General features: G+C 37.8%; 1 protein-coding gene across 1 annotated transcript in view; it reads right to left on the bottom strand.

The window, feature by feature from the left end:
- Positions 1-4,960: 4,960 nt before the first annotated feature.
- LOC107870621 (PLASMODESMATA CALLOSE-BINDING PROTEIN 3) overlaps positions 4,961-17,129 on the bottom strand; it is a 24,929-nt gene continuing 12,760 nt past the window's right edge. Inside the window, exon 4 of the mRNA XM_016717211.2 lies at positions 4,961-5,621. Within this exon, the coding sequence (XP_016572697.2) occupies positions 5,276-5,621 (346 nt within the window). The 3' untranslated portion in view covers positions 4,961-5,275. The remainder of the gene's footprint in view (positions 5,622-17,129) is intronic.

Below are 17,129 nucleotides of genomic sequence, written 5' to 3'. Positions count from 1 at the left end.
AGCAACGTGACCAGCTTTGTGGTCAGTCAGTAGTTAGTTTGTTGCATTTATTAGGAGTCAATAAGTAGTTTCCTAGTCTTTAGGCTGCAGGAGTAGTGGAGTCAGCATTAGATACAGATATTTTAGGAACAAATAAATATTGGTTTAGTGGTTTTTATCTTATTTAAGGACTCTTGTAATTTCGTATTCGTAATATGAATACAAAATAAATTTCCACACTTGCAAAGTCTCTTTCTTTTCATTGTTGCTGTAGTGTATTTTTCTATCATTTGGTATCTGAGCCAGAAAAAGTTCTTTTCCTTTTTGGAGTACTATTGCAGCAATAAAATAATGACCACTGAAAATTTTGTTCAGCCCACTATTCCGCATTTCGATAGTCATTACGACCATTGGAGTATGTTGATGGCGAACTTTCTTAGGTCCAAAGACTTTTGGCCAGTTGTGAGTGTTGGCGTACAAGAGCCAGCCACTGGTACTGCCTTGTCGGAAGCACAAAAGGCAAAGTTGGACAGTCTAAGGTTAAAAGATCTCAAGGCGAAGAATTACCTTTTTTAGGCTATTGATCGCTCAATACTGGAAACAATTCTTTGCAAGGATACTTCCAAGCAAATATATGATTCCATGAAGAAGAAGTATCAAGGAACGGCGAAGGCGAAACGAGTGCAGCTTCAAGCACTTCGTGGTGAGTTCGAGGCTCTACGTATGCAAGGTGGTGAATCGGTAACAGAATATTTCTCAAAAGTTATGGCTATTGCAAATAAAATGTGAATTCATGGAAAAAAACTAAAGGATGTTACCATCATTGAGAAAATACTTTACTCGATGACTGCAAAGTTCAATTATATCGACTGCTCCATTGAAAAATCCAAATATGTTGTTGTTCTTTCCATTGACGAGTTGCAAGGTTCTTTGTTGGTTCATGAGAAGAAATTAAACCAACAAGACAAAGGATAAAGTAGCATTGAAAGCAGTGATGTCTTCAAAAGGAAGAGATCCAGAGAAAGACAAGTGGAAAGGAAAAAATTGTCACTAGAAAGGGGAGAAAAACAAAGCTGGAGATTCTCAGGAAAAGGAAAAAAGACGCGACATGTCTCAAGTTGAAAGACGTGACAGGTCTCAAGTTGAATGCTATCGATGCCATCGATTTGGACATTACCGATCTGAGTATCGTACCAATTTAAGTAAGAATCGTGGTGGTAGATATAATTTTGCAGCAAGAAAGGAAGACGCGGAAACAAAGGAAGAAGAAGAGAAGGTTTCACTTTTGATGGAGTATACTTCCAAAGAGAAAGTTCCCACGAATTTGTGGTATCTCGATACCGGCTGCAGTAATCATATATGTGGGTAGAAAGAGGTATTCTCAGAGTTAGATGAAACTTTTCAAGATACCGTGAGATTTGGAGATAATTTTGTGGTCTTTGCTCAAGGAAAAAGAAATGTAAAAGTCTCAACCAAAAATAGCTCCATTCATACCATAGGTGATGTGTTTTATGTCCCTACATTGAAAACAAATCTCTTAAGTGTCGGGCAGCTTCAAGAAAAGGGATATGAACTTAATATTAAAGGTGGAGTTTGTAGGATACAAGATCCTCGTTTGGGGTTAATCACTCAGATTAATATGTCATCACACCGCTTGTTTCCTTTATATCTTCACAACTCCATAAAATCTTATCTTTCTACCAAAAGTTAAAGAGGATGCTTGGAAGTGGCATTTTCAGTATGGGCATTTAAATTTTGGAAGCCTGAAGTTCTTAAAGCAAAAAAATAGTTGGTGTCAGGTCTTCTGCAACTTGAATCTCCCGATAAAGTATGTGAAGAGTGTGCAGTTAGCAAACAACATCGTAAATCATTTCCAACAGGAAAGTCTTGGAGGGCAAAGAAGGTGCTGGAGTTGGTGCACTCAGATATCTATGGTCCGATAAGTCCTACGTCTAATAGAGGTAAACGCTATTTCACTAGATTCATTGATGATTATAGCATAAATACATGGGTCTATTTCTTAAGAGAAATATTAGAAGCATTTGAAACTTTTAAGAAGTTTAAAGTGTTTGTTGAAAATAAAGTTGGTTGTAAAATTAAATGTTTGCGGACTGATCGGGGTGGCGAATACAACTCACTAGAATTTGTAGAATTTTGTGAGAATCATGGAATTAAAAGGCACCTTACGGCAGCCTACACACCTCAACAGAATGGTGTGTGTGAAAGGAAAAATCTCACAATTCTTGATATGATGCGTAGTCTTTTAAAGAGAAGTGTCTTACCAAAAGACTTTTGGGCAAAAGCAGTTCATTGAAGCATTCATATATTAAATAAATGTCCTACCAGCCCTATTCGAAATATGAAACCTCATGAAGCTTGGAGCAGGCGTAATTCAAATGTTGAGTACTTCTGGATTTTTGGGTGTATAGCATATGGGCGTATTCTAGATGCTGCAAGGAAGAAGTTGGACGATAAAGGTCAAAAATGCATTTTCCTTGGTGTTGATGACAAATCAAAAGCTTATTGCTTGTTAAATCCTATTACCAAGAAAAATGTTATTAGCTGAGATGTTGTTTTTGATGAAGAAGCAATCTGGAATTGGAGCGACAAAAGTTCGTTTCAACAATTTCCCTTTTCTGTTGAAGAAGACGAAGAACAAGAACGGTCTTTGGAGATCAGTTCACAAGCAAGTCCAACAGTACAAGATGCTGGAGGTGTTGAACATGAATCAGGTGATGCTCACTTCAGTAATGAACGTCCTTAACGTCGCAGAGGTGCACCAAGATGGATGGAAGATTATGAGGTATATGGGATTAGTAAATTTAGAAATACGGCCAGTCATTTCTCTTTGTTTTCAGATTGTGATCCTATATCTTTCACTAATGCCGTCAAATATCCAAAGTGGCAGCAAGCCATGGATGAGGAGATTAGATCAATTGAAAGAAATGATACCTGGGAGTTGACAAATCTTCTAGAAAATCAGAAAACCATTGGTGTCAAATGGGTTTACAAAACAAAGCTGAAGGAAAACGAATAGGTTGACAAGTCTAAAGCTCGCTTAGTAGCAAAAGGCTATAAGCAAGAATATGGTGCTGACTACGAAGAGGTGTATGCTCCCATTGCTTGATTAGATACCATAAGATTGGTGATTGCTTTGGCTGCTCAAAATGCTTGGAAAATCTTTCAGTTAGACGTGAAGTCTGCCTTTCTACATGGTGAACTACAAGAAAATGTATTTATCGAACAACCTCTTGGCTATGTGAAATTTGGTGCTGAGAATAAAATGTTTAGATTGAAAAAGGCTTTGTATGGACTAAAACAAGCTCCAAGAGCTTGGTATAGTCGTATAGATGCTTATTTTTTAAAGGAGGGATTTCGAAAGTGTCCATATGAACATACTCTTTATATAAAACAGAACATACTCTTTATATAAAACAGAGGGGTGCAGGGGTTTTAATGGTGTGTTTATATATGGATGACTTAATTTATACCGGAAGTAATCTGCCCATGATTGAGAATTTTAAGAAGTCCATGATGGTTGACTTTGACATGTCGGATTTGGGTATGATGCATTATTTTCTTGGTCTAGAAGTGAATCAATCTATTGATGGCATTTTTATTTCTCAAAAGAAATATGTGCAAGATATTCTGGACAGATTCCAGATAAAAAACTGCAACACTGTGAGCACACCATGGAGAAGGGTCTGAAGCTCGTCAAAAGACCTGAAGGAAGAAAAGTGGACAGTACTTTATACAAACAAATTGTGGGAAGCTTGATGTACTTGACGGCAACAAGGCCTGATGTTATGCACGCTGTAAGTCTCATTAGTAGGTTCATGGAGAGTCCAAAAGAAATGCATCTACAAGTTGAAAAGAGGATCCTGAGGTACTTGAATGGTACCAATGACTTTGAAATTTTTATCAGATGAAAGCAGCTGAACATTTGGTTGGTTACACTCATAGTGACTATGCCGGAAATCTTGAAGACGGGAAAAGTACATCGGGATATGCTTTTATGTTGGGGTCTAGAGTTATTTCTTGGTCTTCAAAAAAGCAACCTATTGTTACTTTGTCGACCACAGAGACAGAGTATGTTGCTGCAGTGTCATGTGCTTGTCAAGCTGTTTGGCTGAGGAACATCCTTGAAGAACTTCATTTTAAGCAAGAAGGACCAACGCCAATCTATTGTGATAATATTTCGGCGATTAATCGTTCAAAGAATCCAGTTGAACATGGACGAAGTAAGCATATAGATCTGAAGTATCACTTCTTGCGTGATCTAAGTAAAGATGCAAAGATTAGTCTTATCTATTGCAGAAATGAAGAGCAGGTTGCAGACATATTCACAAAGCCCTTGAAACTAGTGTCACTTCTAAAGCTACGTAATCAGCTTGGTGTTTGCAAATTAAACTGAAAGTTATTTCAGTTTAAGGGAGGGAATGTTAGCAACGTGACCAGCTTTCTGGTCAGTCAGTAGTTAGTTTGTTGCATTTATTTAGGAGTCAATAAATAATTTCCTAGTCTTTAGGCTGCAGGAGTAGTTGAGTCAGCATTAGATTCAGATATTTTAGGAACAAATAAACGTTTGTTTAGTGATTTTTATCTTATTTAAGGACTCTTGTAATTTCATATTCGTAACTTAAATACAGAGTAAATTTCCACACTTGCAGAGTCTCTTTCTTTTCATTGCTGCTGTAGCGTATTTTTCTCACTTATGCAACATTTTTTTTACTTTTTATATGCAATTAACACAATATTTATAGTCTCACTTAGCGTTACAACAACACCACATTTGAACTAAACACACTAATCAAATTTAATGAACTCAATCCGTCTGTTATTCAGCTAACCATTCTAGAATCAACATGAACTTAATAAGGTTGCAGCCTCACCAGTGAGCTTTGTTATGTCACCCACACAGATGAAGCCACTTTGACGACTATAATCATTCAGAACAAGAGAGATTGTGATGACCCTTAAATTGCGATAGAGATTGGGGTGGGGAAGAGAGTTCTCATTTATTATAATTTTCAACAAAAAAATACAGCCTCTTCCGTTTCTCATATATAAGATTTAATATACAACAAAGGGAAGAAATCTAAAAAGGGTGCAGGGATCAGATTCCTCTATACTACATAAAATTACTACCCTCATAAGCATCTAAAAGGAATCCAATTCCAACTGTTCCACGCAACCATAATAAGACAGAAAGAACAGAAACGATGAAAGAAACAACTAAAGAAAGATTCTTCTCCTCGCTGACCGTAAATATGGACTTCTCTATTCTCTTTTAATTTTAGACCCTTGAGCATTCAAGGCTTATAGCCAAAAGAACTATGGTGAAAAACACAGAGTTTTGGAGGTGCCCAGCTGCACTGCCGTCTGTGCCAGCGCCACTTGGTCCAAGTCCAAAGTTTGTTCCAGGTGTAGTTGCTATGCCTCCACCCGTGCCAGTGCCAATTCCTGGAGTTGTTGTGCCCGGTGGTGCAGTCGTTGGAATTGTGGATCCTGGTGGTGCAATTGTTGGAGTTGTGGTTCCTGGTGGTGCAATGGTTGGAGTTGTGGTTCCTGGTGGTGCAATGGTTGGAGTTGTGGTTCCTGGTGGTGCTACTGTCGGAGTTGTTGTACCTCCACCAGTGTTGCTGGTACAAAATTGAAAAGGAACATCACATAACAGAAATTCCAAAGGGAAAGTGCTGCAGGACTCGAAAATTGATATAGATCCCTCTTGCATATCCTCTTCACTTTTAACACCGACTTTTGTTTAAGGTTCAAAGTCATGAAAGGGGCCTACACATCACGAGCTGCCCTCTCACCAGCTCCCCAAACCAAACAACATATAAATATATATTGAAACAAAAATTAGCATTAAGATTTGTGGTTGCTGGTGCAACCTACCATGAGAAACAGTGGCAGAGCCAAAAATTTCTTAAAGAGGAGTGATCTACATATAGCATATGTAACATCTCACACTCAGTAACTTGTGAAGTACCTTCGAGGGAAAATTCGTCCTTTCCTTTTTACCTTTACCCCAAATGATTAAATTCCTTTTTATTCATCAGTATTCAAATGATTTTTTTCCTCTCAGCAGATAGAAGTTCTTTATTTTTCCATCAGTTACAATCTCTCTGTTTGCCTCACTTACTCACATTAAAAACTCCATCAATTACAATCTCTCTGCAATCCTCAATTGCACACAATAAAAAAATACTGCAATTTCTCCAACAGTTATACAAACTATTTCATCATCCAGAAATCCAGCTTTCCTCTCAAATTCAATCATAAAAAAATAAAATCCGAGAGAATTGGCTCAAGAATCAATCTTAGTTTCGTCCCTTCCGATAACTAACTTCTCTAACGTTTTGAGGTATGAAAGATTATTTCTTTTATGTTTTCTCTTGGTTTTGTTTCTCCTCAAATTATGCTTACTTTCAAAATAATGATGGTGGAAGGAGTTTTAAAAATCTTAGTCCATTAATCGAGTCCCCTGTCTCAAGTTACCAAGTTACTTGGAAAGTTTTTTTTTTTTTTTTAAAAAAACATCTTGGTCTATTAATCTTTTCTATGGATACTCGATATTATGTGAATTATATTTATTCTACAAGTTGCTGCAAGAGTTACAAATCCATAGCCAATTAACACTCTTGGCTATCTCGAAACAGAATCAAGCAAAGCTAAACCATACTACTAGCCTTTAAATCAATCCTCATAATCCAGCCTAGCATAGCACACTGTAACTAGTTTTGCACCATATAATTTGATCTCACACAGCACATTTAGGCATTTTCTTTGGCTAATTAAAACTTCCCATCTCTAGCTATCTTTTCAAAGAACATATGATTTCTTTTGATCCATATGGCATTCACATACTCCACATAAATTGTTCTAAATATTTGGGCTTATTGTGTTCTGCCTTTGGCATTTTGGACTGTCCATTTCACATGTTTGTTTCCAAGTAGTAGTTGTAGATATTTTGTTTAAGTTTCCATAGAAGTAAACTGTCATTCACTGTTCTTGCAAAGTTACAACCATAAATAGATGGTATCAATTCTGGATGGCTATGACACATGCAACGCACTCCAAATTAACATCAGTTCCCCATTTGGCTAGCTTGTTGCTTTTCTTTTAACTAAATACTGTGAATTTTTAATTCTGTTTCTAAGAAGACATCATACTGGAAACTCCTATTGTTTTCATATGAACCGTGATCCATGAAGTTCAACCAAATTCCCTCAATTTCCTTAGTTCCATTAAGTGTTATAGAAGTTATGACTTGGAATATTGTTATAATGATGTTGCAACACGTTGCTTTCAATGACTCACCAAAACAATACTGAGTGTTAGTTCATGATGTATGAAACCAAAGTTGCTGAATTCCAATGTGATCCCACAAAAAGGCTAAAATATTAACATGAGCCTAGTAAAGCCAGCACGTTGGTCACAAATCAGCGAAGATGACAATATGCTATAATGACTTGAATTTTCCATGATCTCCATAATATCATAAAATACCTCTCTTATGAACCACGACACAAAATGACACGATCCGTATGACTTCTAGCTCTACAAATTAATTCATGAATGCCTTTATTACCTTAAGATATGATCTACAAACTCATAAGCTATGCTAAAAACATGTACATTCCAAAGGCTCACTCCTGATAAAGTTACGAAAATCCTTCACTGATGAATTAATTTGACTTAATGAATTATTACGATTCTACCTCCCATGAGTCCTAATGATGATAATACTTGATTATGAGTTTAAGGTGGCTTAATCTCAAATATGAACCCAAGTTAGTTAATTCTCAAGCATGAGCCCTAAAGTGGCTAAACCATGGATATGAGCCTAATATGGCTAATCTATGAGCATGAATCACTAAGATAACATTATGAGCATAATGGAGTTGGTTAGCTGACCGTGAAGGCATAGGTCTAAATGACAAATGCCTGAAACTATGTTTGCCAACATAGGATAGAGATCATTTCGCAAGCGGATGACTCTTTTTTATGTCCCCCGAAAAGGGGCTAACTATGGATACTTGCTAGCAAATTATGTCATGTCACGTCCTATGCTCGGCAAGGTATAGGAAGGCTTAGCTGATCGGGCCGAGATCAAACTCCATGTGCTCATATGGTGGTTTATGATAGTTCACTACTTTCTCCCACAAATAATCAAAGCAATTAAATCTACCTTATTTGGTCAATTATAAATTTAGTTTATATTCTTGTTCCTTTCCAGTTGTCCTCTTTTACGTTTGAATTTTATTGTCATTTCTAATCTCTTGATGTACTACCCTCCTGAAATGGTTTTGCATACCAATACATTCCACATATTGACCGCCTTTGGTGCTACATCATTTCATGATGTAGGTTCTGTCTCTCATGTCCGCGGTCAGGTGCCTCATTAGGATCTCTATCTTCTGCTATTAGTGAGCCTCTTTCCTATCAGGAGGTTGGACGAGATATGATGACTTTATTATATTTTCTTTTCTTTTAGTATGGGTACTTATTAGAGACTTCACAGACTGATTTAGTTGCCAGACAGATCTTGTAATATTTATTATTATTTGTCATGACTATTATATCTTCAGACGTTAAGTGATATTAATGAACATTGATGAAAGACTTTATCCTTTAAGAAATCTTATTCTATTCTATTTCTTCTTTATTCATTATGTTATCTGTATGCTCATGTGATACGCCAAAACGTTCGCTAGTACTAGCAATAGTATCGGATCCGTGCCACGTTTAGGGCCTCGGCTCGGGGCGTGACAGCATATATATACATATAATTAAAATTTTGACCTTGTCAAACAGTGCAATTTCCGTTGAAGGGGTGTCATATTCCTTACCAAGAAAACATATTCATGACTGCAAAGAAAGTAGGAAATAACTTGATTACCAATTCAGAGAGCCAGCTTTTCAGGCATGGGAAACTAGGGCAGGTAAAACACTTACAGGAATATAATCATTAAGGTTGTTCATTTGGACGCATAATGATGAATCAAAAGTCATCCACACACGTTTCAAAGCAAGTAACTTTTAACAACCAGTCAAGACGACAGGTTGAAAATTTTTGCAAAGGGAAGACAAATCGGCAGCACCAATCTTAGAGTATTTTTCATGAATTAGTCACTCATGTTTTAAAAATTAGTACAAATATTACTTTTTGATTTTTTAGGACCAAAATATAACTCAACTATCCCTATTTTTCTCTAAACATACTCCCTCCATTTTATTTTAGTTGGCTCTCTTTTTAAAAATATTTGTTTTAATTTAATTATCCCTTTAATGAAATCAAGAGAATTTTATTATATTGTTCTAATGCTACCCTTAACATTAAATGACTAAACAAAGTGCATTTACTCAAATTTATATTTTCACAGCATAATTAATAAGGCTAATATGATAAAATAAACCCCCTAATTAATATTTTCTTAATGGGTGTGTCAAGTCCAAAGGAGCCAACTAATATGAAACCGAAGGAGTACTTGATACTTCAAAAACATTTCTTCTCTCCTAGTTGATATGTCATGTCATTAAAGTTTCTTTTTTATTTATATATATAATAAATAGATCTATTTAACTTATCAAATTTATTTAAATAAAATTTTATCCTTTTTTTTTAAAATAAACACACATGATATATTTATCATTAAGGAACAATTTAATTATGTACTTTAAATTTTATATTTATTTTTTCTATCTTAAAAGAAATTATATTTATTTTTTATTCGATACGAGAAAAATTATTACATCACATAATAAAAAATATCAAATAATCTGTAACACCCCGCATCGTCCATGAGTTAGCTCGTGGTAATTGCTCTTAGAGTTAAAGACTAGAAAATTAATTTTTCCTAATTTCGACTTTTCATCGCATGGAAAATTAGATAAGCTTTCCGCCGATTTAAGATTCGCCCAAATCCGATACCCGGGCAAGAAATTATGGCTAATTTAAGTCCTAGTCGAAAACACCGTCATTTTTGTGCTTGACGTGTCGCGAAGGGGGGTCTATTTAACAATTGTCAAATTCTAGTAGCCTAGCGCGATTGTAGCGCATTGCGCTGAAATTCCAGGTCCCAACCAGTGGGACAACGCAATGGCTCCGTGTCGCGGTGACCCTAAGAATCCCATTTGTCAATTTTCAGTGAGCCACCGCGATTGTGGCACGTCGCGGTGGCCCATAAAATCGGGCTCCTAGTTATATTTTATTCCGTCTCATTAAGGGTATATTAGGTATTTTCCACCCCTTATCATCTTAAACACGGAATTATACTCTCAAGTGACCACATTATTCATATTCTCTTCAAAAAAATTCACAAGAACACTCTCTGGGGTTTCAAACTAAAAATTTTCAAGCATGATTTTAGAAAGGAGTTTTGAAATACATGATTTTATTATGCATTATGAATGTTTAAATACATTGTTGATTTTGCCCTTAGGCCTTTCCCCCTAAGTTGATTTACATGTATACGTATATGCATAAAATTTGAGGTTTAAGATTGTTTGAGAGCAAAAATTATGGACTCCCTCTGTTGTGATAAATTAAAGATTTTGGTTGTTGGAAAAACGTTGAAATGCATGTCTGTGATTTGAAAGATGTTTTCTCAATGTCATAGTATTTGAAACATTGATTTAGAATTATTGAGAGGGTGTCTTGAGATAACTATGTTTTGTGTTAAAGAGATGAATTGCATGAGATAGAGACTTTGGACATGACCACCATTGTTTGTTAAATTTTTGAAAAAGAGAATTGCTTGCATGGTTTTAAATGAATTTTAAAGCATGAGTTCCTTGAACGAATTGTTGTTATGGTGGTCCTGAATTTCATGATTTGAAAACAGAGTTATAAATTGCTATAAATGGCTCAGAGAATGTGACTTGCAAGTTAATGGTATGACGATACCATATAAATTTATGCGATAACAGAGTTAAGAGTTTTCAGAGAATGTTTTCAGAGAATGCATGTCTTAAAGAGTTAAAAATGGGCATAAGGAGAGTTACGTGGTTGCCTGAACAGGGTTAAGAGTTCAAGAAACTCTTAGCCTAAAACCGTGATTTGTCGATCCGGGTAGATTATTTTTATGCTGGCGACGGTCATGTGGCGTAGCAGAGTCAGAGACTCCCAACCCTTGCAGCACACTTGAGTTGGAGGCTTCTCCGCCGAGTGAATGGTGGATTCTATATAGCCCGTGGAATTTCAGAGTTGTATGGTATACCACCTAGCGCAGAAGTAAAATGAGGAGTGTCACAGAGTTCAGATGATTTTACAGAGTCTTTCGAAAATGCCCATGAGATTTCTTACTATATGATATGTTTATGAATCGTTTTAAATTGCTCTCATCTATGTTGAATATAAATTATTATTTTGGATCTGCTCTGCATACCAGTACATCTATATTGACCCCCTACCTTCCAGGTTCGGAGGCTCAGTCCAAGGGTCCGGCTAATCAGTAAAGTATTCCAGAGAGAAGTGATCTGTTCGGTGGTGAGCCTTCTTTGTTCCAGAAGACCTATTATTTCAGATTTTGTTATTCCATTGTTTTGGTCTACTGGGGCCTTGTCCCAATTTTCAGAACAGTTTTGAGATGTAGTAGAGATTTCGCAGACTAAGTCAAATCTTACTCAGATGTTTTGAATCGTAACTTTCATTCGCATATCTTGAAACTCAAAGTTAATGACCATGTTTCCGTGTCAGATTGTATTTCTGCATATTCTCTGATTATATAAATATTGTGCATGACTACCAGATAGAGTAGGACATTCGGGCCTTCATGGTTTGGGATGTCCGTCACGGCCAGGCCCTAGTTCGGGTCGTGACTAACTTGGTATCAGAGCACGGTTCATGGTCCCAGGATGTCTGCGAAATCGCGTCGGGTAGAATCTTATTTATGGATGTGTAGCGCACCACACTTATAAGCAGGAGGCTACAAGACGTTTAGGAATGTTTTTCTTCTTTATGGTTTAGTTCATGTTTCAGAGTCTGAATTATCCCCTAATAAATGGTCTCTTATGTTTCATAAAAACAATCATGCCTCCCCGTCGTACTATCGATCAGAATGCACAGACAGATGAGGTCCGTCCCGCTCATGGGATGAGGACCCGAAACAGAGCTCAGACTTCGGAGATTAATGCTACTCTGGGAGTCCCACCTATTCAGACCAGCTTACCTAGGGCACTTAGAGCTCCCCAAACGGGGACTAACAGCACTCAGCCTCACGCGAGAAAGGTATCTAATGCAGAATTCAGGCAATTCATTCACATGCTTGCACAATTGGTAGCCACACAGACTCAGCGGTCAGAAGATATTAGGTCTGCATCTGTTACGTCTGAGGCTACAAGAGTGGGCCAGTTTATAAGAATGAACCCGCCCAAGTTTACTGGTACCAAGGTAAAAGAGGATCCATAGGAGTTTGTGGACGAGATGGAGAAGATCTTTAAGGTGATCCTTGTAGATGGAGGTAGAGGGGGTTGACTTAGCAGCTTACCAGCTTAAGGATATAGCGAACCAATGGTATGATGAGTTGGAAGATTCAAAGGGTGAGAGTGCTGAGCCCACAGTTTGGGCCGAGTTCGTGGAAGCCTTCCTCGATCGGTTCTTTCCTCTCGAGCTCAGAGAGGCCAAAGATGAAGAGTTTATGAATCTAAAGTAGGGAAAGATGAGTGTCTAAGAGTACACTCTGAGGTTCAACCAACTAGCCCGTTATGCTCCAGAGATGACTAGTAACATGAGAGCTCGAATGAGGAAATTTGCATCCGGCCTTACGAATGACTTAGTGCTTGAATGTCAGGGAGCAATGTTGAACCGGGACATGGATTTTTCCAGACTACCAGTCCACATGCAGCAAGTTGAGGAAAAGAAAAAGAAAAAGAAAATAGTTGAATCTAGAGAGAAGGACAGGTAGGCAAAGACATCTAAAACAGTAGACAAGAGCCACAGTTAGCAGCAAAGGGAGAATTGGGCTAACAAATGGCAGAAAAAAAAGTTTTGGGGTAATGCACACTCTGCAGCCAATGCTCCGGTGTTCAAACCCCCAGCAGGACAGCGCCCCCAGGATTTTCAGTCCAGACTGGGGCCGAGAATACAGGGTTCGCAGTCCTAAGGAAGTGTAGCTCAGACCTCTCGGACATACCCGCACTGTGAGAGATGTGGGAGGAATCATCCAGGGAGATATCAGTTTGGCGTGTTATTCGTATGGCCAGTCAGGCCATTCCAGAGAAACTGTCAGGCAACAAAGGGTAATGTTGGTGGAGCCAAGTCACAGGCTAATTCTTCTGCACCACCACCTCAGAAGGGTGCCACTTCAGCCGTTGGAAGCGGCCGCAACCGGTTGTACGCCTTGACCAACCGCCAGAAAGCAGAGGCCTCACCGGATGTAGTTACTGGTACGATGCAAATCTTTTCCCATGATGTGTATGCGTTACTTGATCCCTGATACAAGCATGAGGAGCACAAGAATTACAAGTTTTTGTTGAAGTCCACGTTTCGTATTTGCAAAGGAATTGAAGACCTTTTGAAGCCTTTTTCAAAGCCTTGTCCAAGCTCGGGAACTACAAAGACTACATGGCGCGTTTATGAAAATGGACGCGGTTGAGCATGTCTTAAGTTCATCTAAAGGAGTGTATGTATTAAAGTGTGAAGACATGCCTTGAGTGTCTTAAAAACACTACAAGTCAGCCCCATTTATACACTCCAAACCCACCCCTTTCATTAAGGGTAAATGTGTCATTTCCTATCTCTTTTGTAATAAACTATAAGTAGGAACCCCTTAGTCTTATTTTCTTAGTTAGCTTATTTTGAATGAAGATTGTAACATTGAAGCACCATTTTCCTCTCAAGAAGAGAGTAGACCCCCAACTTTGAACATCACAAGTGAAAGGTTCCACTTGTGTTGTGAAACGGCTAGAAACGTGAGTGCTTGAGTGAACCGAGTTCCTCTTGTGTTCGCGTAAGAACTTGTTTCTTGTTAATGTGATTTGTAGAGGTTTTAGAGTTTGATACACTCTTTAGTTGCTACATTTCATATTATTTTTGTGTCAAGTTATCTATCTTCTTTATCTTTCAAGTTTGTGTTTGTTATTTCCGTTAAGTGTCTTGTGCATGTGGACTGTTTGTGCGATTACGGACTGTTTTGTGCTCTTTTAGATACCGTTTAGTATCATTTGGTATCAGAGCTAAGGCTGGTTACGTTCCTACACTACCAATCTTGGGCTCTCTAAGTCGAAAAATTAAAAAAAAAAGGTGTTGAAAAGGTGAAAATTCAAAAAGAAGCAAATCTGTCCATTCTTGTTGTCTTGGCCGAAATTGTGTCTTCTTGTTGTTTTGGCCGAGATTTGTGCCTAGTTTTCTTGTGACTTTTGTGTGTTTTGTGTGTTATAGTGTTAGATCTTTGTTTCCTATCATTAGAAGAGGTGTCCAAGGTCGAAAATCTTACAGAAAGAAGTTATTCTACGGGTTGGGTGTCTTGGCCGAAGTGTTGTTGTTGTTTGGACGAATTTGTCTCTAGATTAGGTGTTTTTGCTTGTCTTAGTAGTTTCGTATGTTAGCTTGTTGTTTCCCTAGCACACTTGAGTCTAAAGTCCAAGATTTGAGCTTTGTTAAGTTGTAGTTGAAAGGTTGGACGGTTTAGATATTGTTATTATTCAAAGTGTTCTTGTTGTTGTTCATGTTGTTCTTGAGTAATATTCAACAAAAGGCCTTGTTTGATTTGGAAAAAGGGAGAGAGGGGTAAGGTAGTGTGTTGTCTTAGGACTACTTTCAAGACAAAACTAAAGTGGCAAAGAAACAAAGACCTACCAAAAGAGTGTCAAAACATCTTTCAAGAAAGGCCAAAAGAGGAAAGAGAAAAGACAAAGGCAAAAAGATGTTTTGCCATTTTAGTGCAAGTTGGTGAAAAGATGATGTACACCTTTTGACCTTTGAGAAGAGTTCAAAGCCTTGTTTTCTCATTCCAATACCGAAAATCATCACCAAAACAACTAGACTTAACAACCTAAGTTGAAAAATATCAACTTTCAAGCAAAAACAACACCACCAACGGCAAAAAGAAAAAAAAAAGTGTGGGCCACATCAACAACAAAACTCAAGTCGTAGGACCTTCTAAGTTTCTTTTCTTGTCTCTACTAGTTTCTTTCTATTTGTCTCCTATACTAGTTGGCAACTATGTAACAACCTACTAAGTTGTGTACTAGTTTTCGAGTACGTCTTTTTTGTCAACGTTCTTTGTGGTGCTTTGCTCATTTACAATTCGTAGTTGTTCATGGTTCAAGTGCGTACGAAACTTCCTTGAGTCTTTAAAACCGAAATCCATTCTAACTCAAGAGTAGACTCGTTCCTAAGCGCTCAAGGATTGATAGCCGGCTTACAACACTTGAAGAACCAAGTGAGGAAGCCATGTGTGAAAAATGTGTAAGCGTATTTTGAACTAATGTTTGCTTGTTTTGTAGGTACAATTGCAAATGGAACCCAAAAATTCCAATGCTCCAACAGTGGAAAATAATGTAATGAATGTCCTCTTAGCTAGTCTTGAAACTTTGTCTCGAGGCGTGGCTAGGATGAAGGAAAATGTTGAGAAATTGGGTTTCGATGTGGCCTCAACGAGTGAGAGGGTGGAGAGGGTGGAAAGCCAAAGGAGTTCTCGACCTCATACCCCTCAAACCACCTTACCTACTATTACTCCCGAAACCTTGCACCTAAGATTGTATCCACCAAGTGCTACAAACCAAGTCAATCTTTACTCCCAAAGCCGAGAACAAGATGGACCTAGCCATTCTTCACTCCACCAAGTTCCACAAGGAGGACTTGGAACCAAAATTCCATCCCTAAACCCGAATCCTCCACTCCAAAATCCTCCAATTCAAAGACCCTACACTCCACTAAATCCAATGTCTTCTTCATAAGCTACACTAACTCGGAAACACCCCATCCAAGGAGAATGAGGCCAAGCCTCAAGATGGAGAGAAACTTAGTGTTGAGATACAAGAAGAATGTGAAGAAAAGAGGGCAAGGGAAAGGGAAACCGCGGGCAGTGAAGTAGGAAAGGGAAAGAAAAATGTGCTTGTGGGATTTTCCCACAAAGGATATTTGATACTCACTAACCCATATGCTAGCACTTTGCCTAGCATTGATCCTTCTTATGTAAAGGTTCAAGTTCATATGCTATCAAAGAAGGATCAAAAAGGGGTTCCACACGATAACATGGGAAATGAGCTAGTGACACCCTTGGCCAAGAGCTCCAAACAAGTGGACTATCGTGGCATACACCGAGGTATAATTGCTACACTCTACACTTCCTTATGCTTGAAATATTGTGATAAGGATATTAATATCCAATGTGAAGTAGCTTCGGTTTTACATAGTGTAGAAAGGCATGAATCTTTCCTTGGTAGTTGTTGCATATTTTGTTCAATTTGCTCTTAAGGATAGTTCACTACTTGATCATGTGAGTGATCTGATTCAAAATCCACAAGTTAGTGTTCATTCTTGTAATATTGACCATGATATTGGATATATTCCTTTGAGCTTGTGTGATACAAACCGTGTTACTAGTTTTGCTCAAGGTAATCATATGCTTGGAAAACTTTTGAATAAAGGTGTGCTTTCTCTTAAGAGAATACTTCTATGCCACAAATCTTTAGTCTTGGATGATAGCCTAGTAAAAGGATTGGTTAATCTCGGGTTATATACCTTTGGTTACACCATTCTTTTGATCCCGAAATACTAGTGGGTTGGAAAAGGGGTTGCCTCAGCTTATGCTTATCTTTCCTTGATGATTATCTTATCCCGATCCTTTGTAATTCTCAAACTACGTGTTTCGTGGTAAAAATAAAGGATTGCTGGTCGAATTTTAAAAGTGTACCCCCTCGGCAAGATGTCTTCACACTTGATTCCTTTCTATACTACCTTTTTACCTATGATGATAACCATGTTAATTTTGAATTTGTATTGTGTAGTGATACGAAGTTTGGTGGCTGGTTTTCTTGTTTGCATGATGGTGATATGTGGTTGAGGTGGATCTTAAGATCAATAGTGGCACTATATTTGATGAGGTCCTTTGTAGAGGTAATGAAACAAATGTATCTTATGGTTCCTAAGAAAAAGGTAGTCTTACCTTTTGGGTATAGTAAAGCCATTAAGACCATTG

The sequence above is a fragment of the Capsicum annuum genome, chromosome 5, assembly GCF_002878395.1.
Source record: "Capsicum annuum cultivar UCD-10X-F1 chromosome 5, UCD10Xv1.1, whole genome shotgun sequence".
NCBI lineage: Eukaryota > Viridiplantae > Streptophyta > Magnoliopsida > Solanales > Solanaceae > Capsicum > Capsicum annuum.
The sequence above is the reverse complement of the archived record's forward strand: the minus strand, read 5'-3'. Positions and strand labels throughout refer to the sequence as shown.